At 31.3% G+C, this 19,407-nt stretch overlaps 3 protein-coding genes across 5 annotated transcripts; all 3 read right to left on the bottom strand.

Moving 5' to 3' along the window:
- Positions 1-3,177: 3,177 nt before the first annotated feature.
- Positions 3,178-8,947, bottom strand: LOC145007575 (DNA damage-binding protein 1). Its single transcript, XM_078966492.1, has 17 exons — positions 8,611-8,947; positions 7,812-7,860; positions 7,659-7,718; positions 7,467-7,558; positions 7,338-7,389; positions 7,193-7,255; positions 6,983-7,108; positions 6,600-6,809; positions 6,370-6,476; positions 6,172-6,280; positions 5,888-6,088; positions 5,581-5,796; positions 5,404-5,514; positions 5,060-5,335; positions 4,691-4,965; positions 3,974-4,610; positions 3,178-3,890 (listed from the first exon to the last, which is right to left on the bottom strand). The coding sequence occupies exons 1-17, from the start codon at positions 8,712-8,714 to the stop codon at positions 3,309-3,311; spliced, it is 3,270 nt and encodes a 1,089-aa protein (XP_078822618.1). The 5' UTR covers positions 8,715-8,947; the 3' UTR covers positions 3,178-3,308.
- Positions 8,948-11,281: 2,334 nt separating this feature from the next.
- On the bottom strand, positions 11,282-12,777 carry PSAK (photosystem I subunit K). Its single transcript, XM_078963337.1, has 3 exons — positions 12,621-12,777; positions 11,669-11,752; positions 11,282-11,567 (listed from the first exon to the last, which is right to left on the bottom strand). Exons 1-3 carry the CDS (start codon positions 12,702-12,704, stop codon positions 11,340-11,342), a joined length of 396 nt encoding a protein of 131 aa, XP_078819463.1. The 5' UTR covers positions 12,705-12,777; the 3' UTR covers positions 11,282-11,339.
- Positions 12,778-16,440: 3,663 nt separating this feature from the next.
- LOC145005780 (glucan endo-1,3-beta-glucosidase 13-like) lies at positions 16,441-19,122 on the bottom strand. 3 transcript variants are annotated; one of them, XM_078964887.1, is made up of 5 exons: positions 19,026-19,122; positions 17,271-17,582; positions 17,110-17,140; positions 16,717-16,818; positions 16,441-16,539 (listed from the first exon to the last, which is right to left on the bottom strand). In XM_078964887.1, the coding sequence occupies exons 1-4, from the start codon at positions 19,066-19,068 to the stop codon at positions 16,731-16,733; spliced, it is 474 nt and encodes a 157-aa protein (XP_078821013.1). In that variant the 5' UTR covers positions 19,069-19,122; the 3' UTR covers positions 16,441-16,539; positions 16,717-16,730. The 3 variants fall into 3 exon arrangements, with proteins under 3 accessions (XP_078821013.1, XP_078821012.1, XP_078821014.1); XM_078964886.1 differs by lacking the exon at positions 16,441-16,539 and having other exon boundaries at positions 16,614-16,818; XM_078964888.1 differs by lacking the exons at positions 16,441-16,539; positions 19,026-19,122 and adding an exon at positions 17,818-18,246 and having other exon boundaries at positions 16,614-16,818.
- Positions 19,123-19,407: the final 285 nt, after the last annotated feature.

Below are 19,407 nucleotides of genomic sequence, written 5' to 3'. Positions count from 1 at the left end.
TTCCAAAACCATTTGGATTGGGTTTGGAGCATTAAAGGTGATATTTCTACTAATGTTTTTGATACATCAACTTAACTCATTTGATTTTTATATTTCTCATTATTATTTTTATTTCAATTAAAATAAATATATAAAAGTCAAATCATTTTATTTTTAAATAGTCAAATCAAAAATTAAATGGAAATATCAAATTTCCTTTTAATATGTTTGTAAAATTTTCTTTAAATAATATTTGGCAAAAGTTTAATGTCACATTTTAATAAATAAGTCATGTGCCGTTCGAATATATTTTTATTAGGCGTTAATTAGGAAAATTTTCATAATGATATGAAAACATAATAATATGCAACTTGTTACTTTATAAGGTGTAAAGTTACCTAAGGTTTTAAAAAAATGGGCATGGTTTTGTGATAACTATAATGTTTGTATTTCACGTCATGTTTTAACAAAACATTTTAAGTTATATATATATATATATATATATATATATATATATATATATATATATATTAGTAGAAAATAAATATATTTATTAATTATATATAAAATTGTTATCTTTAGTCATACCTTACAAACGATATAGTTCCGCACGACTCGTAAAAACTTGAAATTTGATATTATCACCAAGTCACACCTAATATTATTGAGAACATTGGATTTAACAAACACTCAAGGTTGTATCTTATTAGAAATATTAGTTTCTATGTTTTAAAATGTATTATTGTATTCTTAATGATTTTATTACGTGGGGATAGGAGGAGTTTGAAGAGGATGGGTCGCTTAAAATTTAAAAGTATATTACATTATCTTTTTGTTTTGTTGGCCAATAATAACTGACCTTTAAATTTAGAATGTTTGTGTTAGCATCAAATATGAAGGCCCATAAATCAAGGTCGGTCCAGACGGTGGGTAACCCGGTCACCATCTCATCTCTCATCCTCCTCAACTTCTATTTCTTTTCCATCTTTAGTAATATCGACGTCTTCACCATCCTTCTTTCTTTGGTACTTCAACTCTGTCGAACCAACACCATAACCTACTATCTCTTCATCTTTAGTGGGTTGTGATGCTGATTCGTCGGAGTTGAAGGACTGAAAAAAGAAGTAATGATGACGACATCGATATCACCAAAGATGGAAAATAAATAGAAGTTGAGAAGGATGAGAGATGAGATGGTGAAGAGATACAGATATGTGGGGTCTACTAATTTTAAAGCATAAGTACATAAACAAGAAAATTAATTAAAAAACTAAATTAATAAGGACACAATAATCTTTTTAGGTAAGACAAAGACCAAACTCGTAACAAAATTAAACAGTAGGGACCATCCATGTTAAAAAAATAAATTAATTAAAAAATAAACAGTAGGGAGGAGATACAAATGTGTGGTCTATTAATTTTTTTAAATACGTAAAAAATAAATACATAAATAAGAAAATTAATTAAAAAAATTAATAATAAGAGCACAATAATCTTTTTAGGTAAGACAAAGACCAAACGCGCAACAAAAATAAACAGTAGAGACCATCCAAGTTAAAAAAAATAAGTTAGGGACCAAAAACAAAAACTTCCCAAACCACAAGAACCATTCGTGTAATTTAATTTTTACTTTCCGTTTTGTTCATATTTGAGTAATTTTTTTTGTACACATCTAGGTAACGAACTTGTTGGAAGCGTTCACATCTAGAATTTAACTTGCCATAGCAGGTCATAATGATTATATGTGAACATTTACAACAACTTTGTTACCTAGATATATACAAAAAATAGATAGTTACCTAGATGTAAACATAGCGAAAAGCTAATTACCTTAATAAGTCATATTCCCTTTTAGAGTTTGATTGTAATTTAAACACCATTTTGGTGTTAAACAATCACCATATGTTTGTGGTTGAAAAATCTCTTAGAAGGTCAAATAGCACCGTTACTATATATGTTATATGTATAACCCATTAGGCAATTTAAACTTCTATTTATTATATTTGATGATAGATGACTGATCATTGAAAAATAGCAATTTTTATAATATCATAGCATAATCCTTTTTCCATACAATCTCTTTAAAAACTTGACTTTCTCTTCAACCTTAGTCGTCATTGTCGACTCTCCTTTTATTATATCCTCCCCGTAAGCTTCTTTACGCCGACATCAACATGACAAACTCTCCCAATCTTGATCGACATGGCATCACTTGTTTGGGGATTTTGGATTTTTCGTGTTAGTATGAATAGGACCTCTTAGGTCTCATCTCATTTATTCCACACCTCAAAACCGTAGCCTTTTTTGCTCTCTCCTCTCTCCCTCTACAATGTAGATTTCTTCATGTTTTCTGAGTAGTCGTTTTGCGTTTATCAGTTGTTACATTGTTATTGGAATGAATGATAAATGCATTAAATCTCAGGGTTCTATGTAGCAGTTTACAGCCATCAAAACACATAAAAACTTATAAGGACATGAGTTATTTCTTGTAGCTACTGTCTGCAACTTTCAAGTTGGGTTTTAACTTTTATCTCATCTTTTTAATTCATCTGACAATGAGCCAGTCTCGTTCTACATTTCTTACGATCATATAGAATGATCAAACTGGTTTCCAGACGAAACTTGATAATTAAATAATAATAAAATAATTTATTATTTGTCACTAGCTATTCAATATTAGTTTACAATACTAATCACCAAATGGTTTGTCTATCAAGTTTGAAATACAACATCGCCAACTTAAAGTCATGTATTCCTCTTATCTTCTATTTGAATCGCTTGTATTATGATTCCATGACCTGTAGTCTTTCAAACCTATTGCATAGGTTTTGGCTGAAATAACCAAGGTGGCAGTGATGGGAGCCGGAAATCTGGTATAAGTATAACCATGCTCTGCCAAAATGCTAGTTGTTTCACATGTGCTGTCATCTATCTTTCTAATCGGTATTTTTTCACATTGAATCTATCATATTTTCATGTTAGGAAAAAAGGAGGGATAACCAATAAAGATATACATACATAGCTAAAATAGCAATTCAAATGGCTACTTCATCCTCATGGTAAAAAGTTTCCCTAAAAAACTTTATCCAGTTAGGTCCATCTAAGCAAACCAAACCATTATCCCAACAATTCCGAACTGGGCCCAACTAGTATACACCTATATTACCATAAAAAAAAAAAAAAAAAGCAAAAGATAAATTTCACACCAACAACATACTCTCTTTTCATTTCCATTATGCAACATGATCACAAAATACAAACCAACATTAAAAAAAAAAAAAAAGGAGTAGCAACATTCCATATCAAAGTTTGGAAACAAACTTGTTTCATTAATGCAACCTAGTCAACTCTTCTACTCTCTTCATAAGTTCCTCAACCGAAACACTCATAACCTTAGAAATCTCCTCCATTCTACTCCTTCCAAGATCAAGAAACGACTCAATCAAATCCCCATCCAAGAAATTCCTCGAATCCACAGTCTTCTTCTCACTATAAAACGACCTCCATTGTTCATGACTCAACCCCCCAACCCCTTTTATCACCTTCCTCAAATTCGTCTGAAGCCTCTCCATAAACACATACTGATCTTGAGGCAACGAAGCAATAACCCCAATCACGCCATTCACAGTTCCAAAGATTATAGTCGGAATCTTCCCCACATCCGAATCAGGAAGCCGCATCACAAGTGATCCATGTTGGAATCTGTTCACAAATTCACCCAAATGATATTCACCTACCACTTCCAAACGCCCCCGTTCTTCATCCGTAGCTCCTTCACTGTTTTTACGGACCGTAAAAAGGTTAAAATTGTTTTCGGCTCCCAGGTAAATATCATCGTCCAAAATCTCAACCGCCGACATCCAATTCGCGTTGTAGTCGCGGGCCCGCTCCTCTATCGCACCTTCTTCATGCTGAAAATCATACACTTAATCTCATAAGCTATTTGTTTTTTACTTGATATAAATAAATATCATAACTTATAATATAATGTTACCTTGTATATTAAGAGTGAGATTGATTTCATGAGATCACCAACAACAATGAAATCCCCACGAGTTTGTACATAGAGAGCGAGAATATGGCCATGGTGTCCACATTCGGATTGTAATTCGCGGGTCCCATCGTCACGGAGCATCCATTTGTAGAGCTGGATTTTTTGATTTATAGCAGCAAGGAGTTTACCATTGAAAGCATTTAAAGAGTAAACAGCGCCTTTGGTTTCTTTCTCAGCTACTAGCTGTAGCTTCCTATCTTCCACCATGAAAACCAATATACGCCCCTTTGTTGGCTCGTTTTCCTCTGGCATAACATAAGCTGTCCCAACACAGTAGTATGCGTTATTATCGTCTGAGAAAGAGCAATTCAAGATGGAACATCCATACTCAAATTGGTCAAGTGAGTAGGTTGATATGAAATCGAATGTTTGATCATCCAACAACCGGATAAAATGCATCTCGGAATCTTCTGTGCTTGATTGATTGTACTTCAAACTACATATTGCAAATGTCCGAGATTGTTCTTGATGACAGATGCGCCTTGCATGTTCTCCAAGAGGAATCGACCGGATATGAAGCTTCTGAATATCATCGATTGTGCCAATTGTCAACTCACCCTCTTTTGCAATAGCAAGACTGTTAAACAAACAAAATAGCCCTGTTAGTGTTAGGATAATACAATAACCATAAAGATAATCAATCAATCAATCAATCACCTGTCAGGAAAAGCAGCAGAATTGAAAGGGCACATGTGACTGACTTCTTTCAGGTTTACATTGCTGTAGAGTAATTTTTTATTACTGCTGTATATAACTGTTGGTCTATCAGAGGCTGCAAAAACATGAGTTGTACTCTTTGATGAAAATGTCCTCAAAGTTATTGGTTGTGTCCCAAGTGACACCTTTTTCCTGTCTGTTAATTCCCCTGTGTTTGTGTTGAGTAGAAAGTTCAAAAGATGTCCATCTCCAAGTGCACACAACAAGTAAGGTATCTGCAATTAAACATTAAAAAAGTTAGATACAAATTAATTTGCTCTCATAGATGAAGATGAAGATGAAGATGAGATGAGAATCATATATTCATACCCCTTCAAAGGCACAAAGAAGAACAGAACGCGGTATTATTTCTCCACCTAGATGTTCTTCAGTGATGAGATTTAAATCGGGTAGTGAAAATATCTTGACACTAATATCAGTCCACATCCCAACTGCAGCAAGATTACTATAATTTGGATTTTCACCAATGGGGTTTATGTCAAGACATGAGATATCATATTTCAGTTCTGCATGTTTTTTTTCTACTAAAACACCATCACCAATTTCAAGGTAAACCAGATGGCCACCTCTAGTAGCCAAAAGAACCTGTTATGGAACTTAAAAAAGATTAGTAAAACTTAGTTATAAAAAGACCAAAATACCCTTGGTTATACCTGAGTAGCGTTAGCAGTGGCGACATTTATAGAGTAGTCATTGGGTGCATGCCATTCGTTTCGTAGCTCTCCTGAACTTGAACTCACCAGTCTCACTGAGCTTGAAGTAACCTGAAAGAATGAAAATTTAATTAAATGGGGTATATATATAATAGCAAAATATTTAGATAATTATACCTGAACAAGTTGATTGTGGATAGCATCATGACAGAATAAAGTTTGTACTTGAGAACAAAAACCTTCAATCTCAGTTTCCTCTAATTCATCCTCTAAATTCATTGCCAATATTCGAGTCTCACTGATGAAGCTAACAACCAAAAATGTGTCATAAATGTCGTCTGTTGCTGATCTTAGTGACCACATTCCTTTGATACCTTGTAGCTCCACAGAGGCCTAAAAATGGAATATTTTTATAAAAATTTAAATAATCAAACTTACAAAGTATTCATGTATTACCAAAAAAAAGATTTTGTTTAATCTTTACCTGTTCGTTTATCCCAATTCCATTTCTAACAATGCGAAGGGAACCATCTTTATATGCTCCTGAGCAAGTAACAACTTGCCCTTGACCTTGTCTCTCTAAGTCAACCACACAAAAGTCAACAATTGGACCTAAGTTGACATACCTTTCTAGAACTTCCACATAAGAGCCTTTTGTATCAGGTTGGAGATTCAACTTGATAAGCTGCAACAAGTAATTAGAAAATGTTAAATTAAATTAACATTCGACATTATTGATATTTTTATGTGATGAAATTTTTTACAAACCTGGGAATCTCCATAACTTGATCCAACATACACAAATGCATTATCAAGATATGATATAGTTGATGCAATAGAAGTTTCCCCTAGAAGCTCAATTTTAAGTCCAGTAACTCTAAAACAATGAAGAGAAAGGGTATCTTTTAGAACAACTGGGAACACTATTTAATGGTATATATGACAAAAAGTAGAATTATAACTCACTTTTCTTTCTCATGGGCGATGACAAGTAAGTGAAGAAGGCCACTATGGTCACCAAGTAAATACCTGGAACCATCTGCATCCACCCTTCCATATGCTCTAGTAATAGACTGCAAGTTTATGACACAATGCATCAGTTAAAAGTGAAAATATGTTGCCATTTTGTATATTTAGCCTCAAATATTAACATCAAATGATTAAAAGAGAAGAAAAGAAAAGATTGTTTGACTTACAGGTCTAATTGGTATTGCTTTAAAAGCAGAGGCACTGCAGTACACAATTGTCTCTTCCCCAATGATTAACACACCACAAAAAGGTGGTGGAACTGGTATCAGCAAATCAGCCCCATTATCAAGATTGTTCTGAGACCATGGACCTTCAACAAAGTCTTTATCTTTTAAAGAAACCTCATATGTTTTTACATGTCGAGCATCTTTGTTATCCTGAAACCAACAAGTAATGCTATAAGATTCCTGAAATGGTGTTACATTTGTACCAAATTCTTTTTTTATTGTTATTTCTATCATTTAAGCAAGAAAAGAGAACTCCCCAAAGGATTGAATATAAGAAGGAAGTAAATAATGAAACAGCATGAGGGATTTGAATGCAAGTTAACCTGATAAAGAACAACAATTGTAGGCTTTGGACAACCATAGAGAAATTTGATATCCAAAACTTGAAGTTCTTCAAGCCTGATGTTGAAAGCTTCTTTGAGCTGTCCTTTGTTATCGAATGGAATGACCTGAAGAAAAGAATAGTACTAGTTTCTAACTGGACTTGAAAAGCTAAATAACCTCAAAAATCAAAAAGATATGCAAGCAAATACCTTGAATAATCCATCATACAGATGGAGTCCAATGAGTCTGCAGTCTGGGTCGATTATGCCTATCTACAAATATCAAAAAAGTGGGAAGAAAGATAAGCCATTGCAAGATATACTCATATACGTATGATTCAAACTCAATATGTACCTGGCCATTGTCTGTAGGTCTTCCTATTCGATCTGACACATCACCCATTGCTCTATAAAGATGATAAACAAATTTGTAAGACTATGAATGTGTTTTTGAGAATAATATAACTTTGTTCTAGGTCCAAACCTTGTAAGAACCTCATTTGCATCAGCATCCCACTGAAGAACACAAAACTTGTATCTTTCTGTTGCAATAAACAGAAGGTCTTGTGTTTCACCCTTCAATAAAGCAAATATATACATAAAATCATGGTATGAATGATGCAAGACAAAAATGTTATAATATCTTTCTTTGAAAGCTATGAATTAGTTGACTCACGTGAGGTCTGAAAAGTTCTAGTGTTGCAATTCTTCCGTATATTGGCACATCCAACATAGGCTGCATAAAATCAAATTCAGAATTATATCATAGTTGCAGACATAAACTTTGGATGCACAGTGATTAGAGAAAAAAATGTATGTATAAACCCACCTGCAGGCCTTGAGGAGTGAGTAAATGAATCTCGATACGTGTACATTTCCTGGAACAAATGAAGGTGAAAAAAATTATTCATAAGATTATGCGATTCAGAAGTCCAATTTTACCAAAAAGTAATTGGGAAAAAAGGTTGTGACATCAATTTCACACAATGAATTCCCAGCCTATATTCTCACTCTTAATTGCCCAAAAATAAACTTTGAATTCTTAGGTCAATCCCATTATTGATCAAATGGAAAACCAATACACATGTATTTATATACACATAGACACAAATATGTACAGATACATGTATTTTGTATACATTTAAACCTTGTTTTCAAATTTAACAGCGAAGGGCTCCTTTCTTCCCACCATGTCTATTATCTCCTAGGTAATTGTTTGTTAGCATACAGCTCCATATATTTCAGAGCAACTAAAGATGTTGACCGAAGCTCAGTATCACCTATAAAGGACTATAAATACTCGAGAGCAAACCTAGTTAAAAGAATATACGCCCCATGTCCCAATCTGAATTAATCTTCTACCATAGTCTTTTTGCAAGTAAAACACGATTGTCGTTTTTCAGCCTCTTAAGCAGTAATTACATCTTTTTCATGGAAATTTTCAACAGAATATTAACGAGAGCTCTAATATGATTAATTTTCCTCAAAGAATCATCAAGTTTCACACATAATAGCTCAATTTTCAGCGCCCAATCCATAACACGCAATTTTTAGCAGATTTTCATAAACACTACGAATTTCAACGAAATTTACGAGGTGAAACCCAAAATACAAAGAGGAAAACTTACGCGATAATAAGATTGAGTTCTTGAGGGCCAGTGAAATTGCCGACGCATGAATGAGTGACATTCGTTGGCTTGTGAGCCGTGACGACGTAATTATACGTACTCATCTCCCTTTACAGGACTGGAGATCTCTTGCTAAAATGGAACCCTAAAACCCTTTCTCTCTCCCTCCTCTCTTCTTCGATTTCTGCAAGCCAAACTAAGGTCGATGCTTACCTATTATTTCGCCGATGCGATGGTCCGTACGACGACGTTTTCGATCGCTAGTTAGGGGTTCACTCTGCCGCTAAAGAGTCGCTCTTCTAGATATAAATATGGCTAAAGGGCCCAACTCTTCTAGACCTAACCAGTAACCACACTGGTATTTTAACTGGAAACTGATTATTGTTTACCTTATACATTCTTCATACTTGATAATAATATATTTTTATACGAATTAATAACCATCCTAAAAATATAAGTAAAAGAAAACTATAAAAATATATTTACATATTGGTTTTATAATCGATTTATTTTTTATATCTTTTTTTAATTCAATTAAGTTCTAAAAACTAATAATCGTATTAAATTTAACAATTTTACCTACTCAACAGGTTATTTAATTTCAAAAACTACATATTTTATATACAAATTTCAAATTTTATTACAAATTTGGTTTAAAATTTATATTTTTGGCATATATTTTAAATTTATTACAAATTTGATACAAATTTTACCATTTTGGTATAGATTTCAAAATTTTGTTATGAATTAATTATAATTGTTGTTTTTTTACAACATTTTTCCTCAAAAAAAAATTGAATATTTTTTTCTTTAAAAAAATCATATTTATATAAAAAAAACATGTTTTCACAAATATTTTATATATAAAATATTATTAAAAAAACCTTTTTGTATACGAAATACCTATTTATAAAAATAGGTATATGTTAAATACATAAATATATACAAATCCGTTTTTATAAAAAAAAATGTACACACACACACACACACACACATATATATATATATATATATATATATATATATATATATATATATATGATTTTTAGGGTTTTTTTTGTATTCCAAATAACCCTTACCTATATATATATATATATATATATATATATATATATATATATATATATATATATATATATATATATATTATAAAAACATGTTTGTATACATTTGTTTATAAATCCGATTTTGAGTCAGAAAAGTCAAACCGGTTTAAATTCGGTCACCGGTTTAATCCGATCCGGTTTGGTCAAAACCGGTTTTCGGATCGGATCGGTTTCATTTCATGGATCCGGATTTTGTGTGCATCTCTTGTCATCCCCTTCGTGAAAAACCATCACCAACACCATAGCCAAACCTCTAAACAGGAAACGACCACCTTATACCGACCGGAAACAAAAATCACTGTGAGTTTACCTCCCACAAACCAACACCGGTATCCACTGCCACCTCTGGTTTAACCCAAAGCCACCACCACAAATAAAGCCACCTATTGCATTCGTGTTTCTCACAAACCGGAACCACCATCTCTACCTTCGTTTTCTTAAAGTCGAGCATCACCAAACAACCACCACCCCTTCTATTGTTTTTCACATAACCAAAAACATAAGCCATCGGTTTGTTTTTGAGTAAAATATAAGAAGAAAGAAGGAAATATTTATGTGTGTGGTCTCTTTCTAACCAGAGAAAAGGAAGAAAATGTTATTGTCTGTCATCCAAACCAATTAAAACAAATAAAGGGACTAAAAGGATAGGTTGCCCACAACTTAGTTCCTTCATAAGTAATATAATCACGAAAAAAATTAAGTGATTAAAATGATCAACCCTAAAAGGTTTGTGAGCTATAGTGTCATTTTCTTTTTTTCGTAATAACATAAATGTACGTAACTGACCAAAAATTAAGCCATAACTGTTTTTAATAATAAAATGAATTAAAATTCTTGTAACGAAAAGATTATGAACTTTTTTGATCAATTAGCGGTGCATTTATGTTCCTAGGACACATTTTCACAAAAGATTAGTTAGCCGAAGCCAATTTCAGGTTTTGCATTTACATACCTCTATGCATGCAAAAAGGGCTTTGGTAATAAAGTTTACACAACTAAGAAACCTTTGTACATACATATAAACACATTTTCTTTTAGCTCTCCCACCTATGTTTTTATCCAACTCTCTCAACTACCATAATTTGATGATAAATTTCACATTCATTGGATGTTCAATATACCAAAACAAAGGTATTATGGAGTAGAACATAAACATTTAACATTTATCCATCAATGTATAGAATTCTGAATTTATGTCAAAATTTGGGAAAACCCCATTTTTGGAAAATGGGTAAATTCCATTTTTCCAACATGAAAGAAAACAAATGAAGTTTGCATTAAACTATCATAATTCTCTTTCATTCTTTGATGATATCATGAAGGCAATTATGTCATTTTCCTACTATTTTGTATTCAACTCCTCCAAGAGCCTTTTTTAAGTCGCCTTGAAATCATGAACACACCAGAAATTTATTTACCAGTCGATTAACTTTTTACTACATGCATTCTTTTCAATAAACATGCATGTATGTTGGAGTTATGTGCATATTAGTTTTAGTGGTTCTCCATATCTTTACATAAACAATTTAAACTCCACAACAAACAAACATAACTCTAAAGAGAAATTAAACAATCACGAAAATGTTATTAACATGAAAGTTTGTTTCCAAGGATCGATCGAGTCTAGATAGCACCAATGTTCTTGAGACCCAAAACAACACCAACACCAATAATATGACCAACAGTCCCACAAGCTAAAGTATCAGCAAGCGTGAAGCCAGCAGGGTCGCCAGTTTGGAGTCCTGAATCCCTTACCTCAAGCTTTAGCCCCGCAGTTGCCTTCCTGTTTGCTGATGGTGCCAATCCAAATCGACCAGCAAACAACATCAAGGTTGTTGATGTCACCATGATCTATATATCCAGACAATTAGCATATAGAAACTCTCAACTATTCGTTTTATTGTCATGTATGCATTTGATATAATAATTGTATATAAATAGAAATAATTTACCAAATTTGTGGATGACCCAATGAAATCACAACGAACACCTAAAGCTCCCTTTCCCTTTCCCTTGGCCTTCATTGGTAATGCTACCTGTCACATGGTTGTATGTTTATAGCCACATCAGTTTTAAGTATAACATGTGAAAAATAACGATGATCGAAAATACAAACGGTGTTTTTTATAATATATAAATTAGTTACTAAGAGGGATATAAGATTTATAAACATTTGATGTCGTTGCATAATCAGAACAAACAAAAAACAAAGCACTTGAGTGATTACTAGTAAATTGAAATTCCTCCAAAAAACATTAATTAATTAATTAATTATTTATTTATTATTATCAAATGGTAAGTTGATCAACATTTTTATTTAAGAAACATATGAACTTTTTGGGTATTATATATTGACCTTTTTATTATAATAAACCACTACATTTAATCAAACATACATATTTGATGGTTTTTTCATATTTATATATCTACACAAACCATTCGTTCTTACAAATTTACTTTCTCATTTATGAAACAATCACTATTAGTTTGCAACAACGAAAAAGGGCCGATCATGGTTGACTTGTTGAATTACCTTATTTTGACTTGCTGCAAACTAGAGGTCGGTAAAAATATTTATAGCTTGTAGTAACAAGGTAAAAGTTGCTTAAAAATGGATTTTTGTGTATACTCAAATTTTAATATATTATTATAATAATATAATTTTTGTCATTATATCTAATATACTTGCAATTTTTAACAACGAAAAGAACTTGGACAAATCATGTCAACCCGCGCACCGATTCATTTCAACGCATAAAAGCAATTTTACCAGTTACATATTGTTTTTGGCAATATAAGATGACTTTTTTCATGTTTCTACACAAGACATTTGTTAATTTAAAAACAAAAAATCGACACAATGATTAAAAAAAAAAACTATTACAAGAAGTAGACTAAACTTACCATGCTTTGGATTGGGGTGGGTGATGGTGAGGTGGCTTTGAGGCCAGTGAATTGAGGGAGAGAAGACATGAGAGCAGTTGCCATTTGTGATTTTCTTTGAGTTTGAAAAATGGATTTGTGAATGATCTTAAAGCAGAAGCTACATGAAAGAGAAAGGGTTTATGGCCATGGAAACTTGAAGTAGGATAAACTATGATCCTTGATGTCCACATGGCTATCTGTGGTTGGTCACTCTATATCCACTAGATTGTATTGGTTATTATTTTATATTTTTTAATAATATAACTGTATCTTTATTTTTTTATTTTCTTTCGTTAGACATCTTAAGTTCTTAACAAAAATATCCCTAAATCATGTATTTACGAAGTTTTTGGATAGTGGGATTTCAAACATTATACTTAGATAATTGTAATTCTATGGTCCATGATAATTAAGGATTTTTACGTTTATCTTTTAAAAGTCAAGACTTATTTTAACAAAATTTTATCTGTTTTTTAAAAACTAATTATTAGGGAGGAGGGAATCGTTCCCATTGAACCCATCGAACCCACTGAACCCATTGCCACATCAATTTTTCTTTTTGATTTTTCTTTATCTTTCTGAACCCACAACACATGGAAATCCTATATTTCTCAACATACTCAACCCACTTAATTAAAAAAATATACAAAATAATCAAGGTAAAATCTTAATTAGCAATAGAGTTATTGCCGGTACCACTTCCTCTTCGGCGGGTAGTTTAATTGGTTTCACGAACCCACTTCATCCTCTCTATCTACTTTCTCTTTCTCATTTTCACTTGTACCATGTGTTTTAAGATTTGTACCTTGGTTGTTTAGTATTTTTTAATTGAGTGGGTTGAGAAAGATCGGATTTTCGTATGTTGTGGGTTGGAAAAGATGAAGAAAAATCAAAGAGAAAAACTGATATGACAATGGGTTAAGTAAGTTCGGTGGAAACGACTCCCTCCTCCCTTACAACCAAAAAAAAAATCAAAACTGTAAACGTTAAAATGTTCTAAAACTTATCATTGGAGCTTTTATTAATCTATACTTATGAAATATTTGGATGTGTGCCTTTATAATAATTTCAAAAAGTTATGCTATAAGTATAACTACAAGAAAGAAAGGGAAGATTTTATAATAATTTCAAAAAGTGTGCCTTTATAATAATTTCAGTAAAGGTTTTAGGCCGATGCCTCTGATATGACCGTGGTGGTAGCTGCGATGATTGTGCAATCGGCGATATAGCAGAAGATTTTAGGCCGATGCCTCTGATATGGCCACGTCGTTCACCTAATACTCTCTCGAAACAAGCTCTTTCTTCAACGGGTGCTAAATCTCTTTCACCATTTAACCATTGTGTTCGTTTTAAGAGCTCTTCCACTAACCGTTTTTGTGTTTTCCAAAAATGATTAACAATTAAGGATAAATAAATTCTTAATTATATGATAAATTACGTATTGCTGCTCCGTTATATCAGTAACAAATACACTATTTTTATCGGTATGAGCAACGCGAAATATTTCAACTCTTTTCAGGTCCTATTTAACATTAAAAATTATATTATATTTTAAATAAATAATTACATATATCGTACGTTACCTTTTTATAGCAAGTACTATTATACAAACTCAACCCCACGGTTCACGAACGTTTGTAATTCACAAACTTTTTTGTTTCTTGCCGAAGCAATTAGGTGTTCATTCGTTTGGAAAATTAACATTTTAAGATTTAGCCAATCAATACACTCATCTTCATCCGTGACCGACTCTACTCCACAAGACAATTACACCCTTATGTGGTTGTATCCACTCGTAGGAAGCTACCCATACCAAATAGCCTTAGAGTATGTTGCTAGCCCAAAAGTGCAAATAAACATATTTAATTGTTATCCACCAAATTTGATAAATGCATTCTCGGTATTTGGAGATTCAAAACTTTGTCCTTCGAGTTTTTTTTTTGATTTTTTTGTAGTATATGTACAATGTGATGGTAAACTAGTATTTTGTTGGATTTTTCTGCTTTTGTTTGATTATTGGATTTAACTTGCTACGCCTACGGATATTTCATGATTCAATTGCGTAATGCGTATTACTTTGATTCACTTGTCAAGTATTTTAACCTACATGAAATATGTAAGCTTTATGCCTTGTGTAATTATTTGTTTTTTTGGAAGTCATGTGAGACGTCTTAAATTCATACGTATTATTTGTTGCATATAATGTAGTTGTACATTTGCATAATGTTGTGAGGAAATAATTTCTTTTAAATGTTTCGCTTGCTTGTTGATGTGTACTAAAATTTTCATTACATTATTGAATATTGATTGATAACATGTATTATTGATTGATAACATGTGCTTAGACCAAAGGGTGTGGTCACTCACTTTTTTTATTTCACTCTCTAAATTTGTAAATTGGTCATATTCACTTTCTTCTATTTTTTAAGAATTTTTGTAAAAAAATGTTATACTGTGTAAATGCGGTGGTTAAAGATGGTTTATCTTTTATATTTATGAAAATTAGACAGTCATATTTGTAAATGATTATGAGTTTATTTTATGTGTTTAATTTTCTTTTGGTGAGATTTTGTGCTAATATATTTTGTGAACGTATTATTATCATCCTTGTTTATATTTTCAATTCTTTCATGGTAGGTGAAATTCCGTTCTATGATTTTACACATCTTCAATTTGGCTATTCGATAGTAATTCATAGTTTAACTTTATGTGGTTCGGACTTCCTTATGGAACCTGATTAATACATTTATCGTGTGTTAGACTTTACATTAGCGTGACTATGTGCATATACTCTATATTAAAAATCCTAAAATGGTTATTTGAGGTTTTTCTATAATTGTCAAAAGTTATATGTTTAATTTTCTATGCCTTACGGCTCTTTAAAATGTCTACCATTATTATTATTTTTTTGTGATTTTTGGTAAATTTATGAAAACTTAATGCTTGGATTTCTTCTAGCAAATTGTACATAACCATCTATTTATTACTTTGAGTTATTTGCAAAAGATTTTTAACTTTTTATACGTGTCAAACTGTCAACTAAATTGATTAAAAGATTTTTGTTGACAAACTAATGCGATTTGTTAATTTAAATTTCATAAATTTGTAGAAATTGAAGCCCATTACTTGTATTTTAAATTATTTATTGGTTGAAGTTATATTTCTTTTTAAGTGCTAGATCCGGAGAAAATAGAGATGATCATGTTAAATAGAAAGAGAAAAGAGAAAAACATTCGTTGAAAAATTATGATAACACATTCATTTTTTTATTCAGATAAAACTCTCTCTTATAAATTAAGAGGCTGTGCTAAGACTATTAAACGCTCATTAAGAGTTTTATTATTAATTGAAAATTTAAAAGGCTACCAGACAACCATTTAGATTGTATATTTGTTATTTTCTGGTTACGTATTGAAACCTAAATTTTATTTTTCGCAACTTCATTATTGGATATGAATTTTTAATTTGCATGTTATTTTATATCTAATGTTAACTTCTAATTGGTAAAATCAATATTTGCTCAAAGTGAACAACATGTCTTTGTATTTTACTTATATCCGAACTAATGTTGCATAACATCCAAGTGTTGGGCTAAATGAAAGTTGGGTTTAAATAAGCCCAAGATGGCTTCAGGTCTCGAAAAATGAAATGCCTATGCCCTATGGTAAGTTATAAGTTCTCCGTTACTTATATAAAATTATATAACTAAAAAAAACAGTCTTAATAATTATATAAACTACATTACTTTAATCTATCAAGATAAACATATACTTAATAAGATTGAGAAAGTTAAACGAAGTAATCAATGAAATGAAGGTTAGCGTAAACTGGTACGTATTTAAATATGCAAAATTACAAAAAAAGCCTAATTTCCTTGTCCACATTCGTTCCAATTCAACTGTGTCAAGAAATAAAAACCAAGGCTATCACATCAGATGATAAAGAAAACTGACATAATAGTATAATGAATACTAAAATCCAATTAGAAAACTTTATTTCTAGTTTTAAGTAAAGTAAATTACAAAAATGACATATAAGAAGATTCCTAAACCAACATCAAAGACACCCTCCCTACCTTCTAATTCAATGTTAGCTTCCCATGTACAAAAGCAATACAATCCCACCACTTTTCCACCAATTTAACTTCCATATAGAGGCCCCTTCTGATTTTGTTGGCCTAGAAGAAGGAAAAAAAAATATACATTAAGCCTTTACTTTATAAACTTTTAGCAACAATCAATTGACTTATAGACATATTATAATACATTATTCATGCCAGCTATACTATACGAATAGATTATTTTATGACAAACTGGATGATTGTTCGAATTTTTTGTTTGAATCTAAAACATGAAGTTTCATTTGGAACTGATTATCAATTCCTTGAAAATGATTAGAGATTACAATCATATTATCATTTTTTTTTTTCGGTTGTACAAAAATGTAAAAGAACTAAGTATCGTCTTACCCAGATGCGGTGTAGCTGCATTTCCCGTAGCCTGTCGTGCAAAACAAGCCAAAGATATAGTAAGTTGTCAGAAATGTTGTATTTTGGTTTATTTAAAAAATAAATCAAACTCAACAATTTGGCTACGCTTGGTTTGATGATTTCATCTGGAATAAACTTACTTGGATCATTCTTTGTCAAAGTTGCACTCCCTCCAAAATTGCAAGCAACATCGGAATTCCCGTTTTGTTGGTAGTAATTATTGAAAGCGAAAGATGCATGTGAAAATAGCGTGTCAGGTTCAAAACACGGTCCTCCGGGTTTAATTTGACTACAATCAGCCATACCTAACCCGCAAGCCCAATCCAATGCATTTTGTAAATCGGATTGCGATGCACCAGGTGAAGCAACACACCAGTTCGTACCACCCAAAAAGGTCATGTTGCCTTCCGGTGGTGACAATAATGTATCTTCAGCCCCTACCATCACAACATCTACAAAAAAAAAAAAAAAAAACAAAGAATAATGTAATTTTCAGAGATTAATACAATACAAAACATTTTATTTAAAGAAACACTTTTTTATATATATATATATATATATATATATATATATATATATATATATATATATATATATATATATATATATATATATATATATATAAAATAAAGTGAATTGATGAGAATAGGCAATTAGACACCAAGAGAGACATGTTTGAGTGGTCACATTTTCAGGCTTCTTAAAGGTGTCTCCTCATCTGACCAAATTGACCTCTCAGTATACCACAGCATGGGGTCATTTTAGTCTCTTCAAAAGGAGAATTTGATATTGACCTAATTGACCTCTCAAAAGAAAACGCAACAGAAACGATTATGGACTCATCTTATTAATTTTTAAAGGATAATTTGTTTATTTTGGACTAAGCTGACTTTTTTTAGTAATTTTTTTTATCTGTTTCCAAGTATGTCAATTAATTAAATCTCGTGGATTTAATTGTTTACATATTAAATACAATAATTTTGAAAATAATGGTAATAAAGCACAAGAAATTGGCCACTTGAGTTCTTTAACCATGTTGTTCGAACCTTTGTGTAACAAATCTATTGGCATCAGTTTTCACAGTGTAAGACAAAAAAAATCTAACTCTATCATATAAATATTTATAAATAATGAAATAAATGAATGGACATTAATATGCACAAAAAAAAAAAAAAAAAAAAAAAAAAAAAAAAAAAAAAAACATGAACAAAAAGAAGACTAGGATAAAGACAATACTATTTATGATAAGTTGTTCTTTTTCGTTACTCTATGAGTAGCAACAATCACTATTTTAAATAATATTGAGTTATAACAAGTAACAATATGTAATATAGTATTATAGTTATGTAAGTAGTTTCAATTTTCACGAGACTTTGCTCATACATATCATGGAGTAAACTATATTAAATTATTTCAACCGAAAATAATAGTCAGTTAAAATGGCCAACATATAGAAAGAATGAGATCGGGTCATTTTAAAAGTTTGTATGTATAAAAACAAATGGTAACTTGAACTATAATAGATTATTTCAATTGACTATGATACATCAACAACCACATGATCTTAATGCCAAGTATGACAAGAATAGAACATGGCTTGTCTAAACATGCTTAATGTAGGGGTCCTATAGTCATTTGAAAAGGTCAGATAATCATTAAGATTACATATTTACTAAAACAAACATTAGACAAACCACATTGGTTGTGTAAAACAAGTTTTTCATGCTTATTTTAAGCTATCAAATAGAAAATGGCACAAAAAAACATATCAAGCCATATAACAATCCATGCATTGATGGTGTTTATTGACATCTTAAAAGAGTCATATGAAGATATTAAGATCAATTTTGATGTTAAAATCAAATAAAACAAAAGGGAATGAAAGAGATACATACATAGGTAACATGTTGCAAGAAGGAGTGTTAATGTGAAAGACATAGATCAAGACTTGGCCTTTGAATTATGTGTGTGTTTGGTGAAAGACAAATAATGAGAGTTAAATGCACATCAAGAATCAAGAGATTTCTTCAAACCAAATTTTCCTCCTTTTCTTTTACTTTTTCCTATTTGTTTTTAATTTTATTTTAAATGCACATGAGGAATCAAAGAGTTTCTTCAAGGCTGGGCTTAAGCACATTCTTATTTAAATAACAAAAAACTACTTATAATTTTATTAAAGTAATCTGGTTTGTTGTTGATATCTATTCTTTTATTTTGTTATACGTTTTCAGCATAGTTATTTTACAGATTGATTTTGAATAATAATAAATCAGAAAT

Source organism: Lactuca saligna, chromosome 7 (genome assembly GCF_052625555.1).
Source record: "Lactuca saligna cultivar CGN05327 chromosome 7, ASM5262555v1, whole genome shotgun sequence".
NCBI classification, from domain to species: Eukaryota; Viridiplantae; Streptophyta; class Magnoliopsida; order Asterales; family Asteraceae; genus Lactuca; species Lactuca saligna.
The sequence above is the reverse complement of the archived record's forward strand: the minus strand, read 5'-3'. Positions and strand labels throughout refer to the sequence as shown.

Coding starts and splice junctions, on each gene's coding strand:
- LOC145007575 (XM_078966492.1), bottom strand. CDS start 8,714: ATGAGTACGTATAATTACGTCGTCACGGCTCACAAGCCAACGAATGTC. Junction 6,810..6,982: donor CAATTGTTGTTCTTTATCAG/GTTAACTTGCAT, acceptor TGTTGGTTTCAG/GATAACAAAGATGCTCGACA. Junction 3,891..3,973: donor TCTCACTCTTAATATACAAG/GTAACATTATAT, acceptor TATGATTTTCAG/CATGAAGAAGGTGCGATAGA.
- PSAK (XM_078963337.1), bottom strand. CDS start 12,704: ATGGCAACTGCTCTCATGTCTTCTCTCCCTCAATTCACTGGCCTCAAA. Junction 11,753..12,620: donor CCACCCCAATCCAAAGCATG/GTAAGTTTAGTC, acceptor ACCATGTGACAG/GTAGCATTACCAATGAAGGC. Junction 11,568..11,668: donor TTGGGTCATCCACAAATTTG/GTAAATTATTTC, acceptor CTGGATATATAG/ATCATGGTGACATCAACAAC.
- LOC145005780 (XM_078964887.1), bottom strand. CDS start 19,068: ATGTCTTTCACATTAACACTCCTTCTTGCAACATGTTACCTAT. Junction 17,141..17,270: donor TTTGACAAAGAATGATCCAA/GTAAGTTTATTC, acceptor TTTGCACGACAG/GCTACGGGAAATGCAGCTAC. Junction 16,819..17,109: donor TGCAGCTACACCGCATCTGG/GTAAGACGATAC, acceptor TCCTTCTTCTAG/GCCAACAAAATCAGAAGGGG.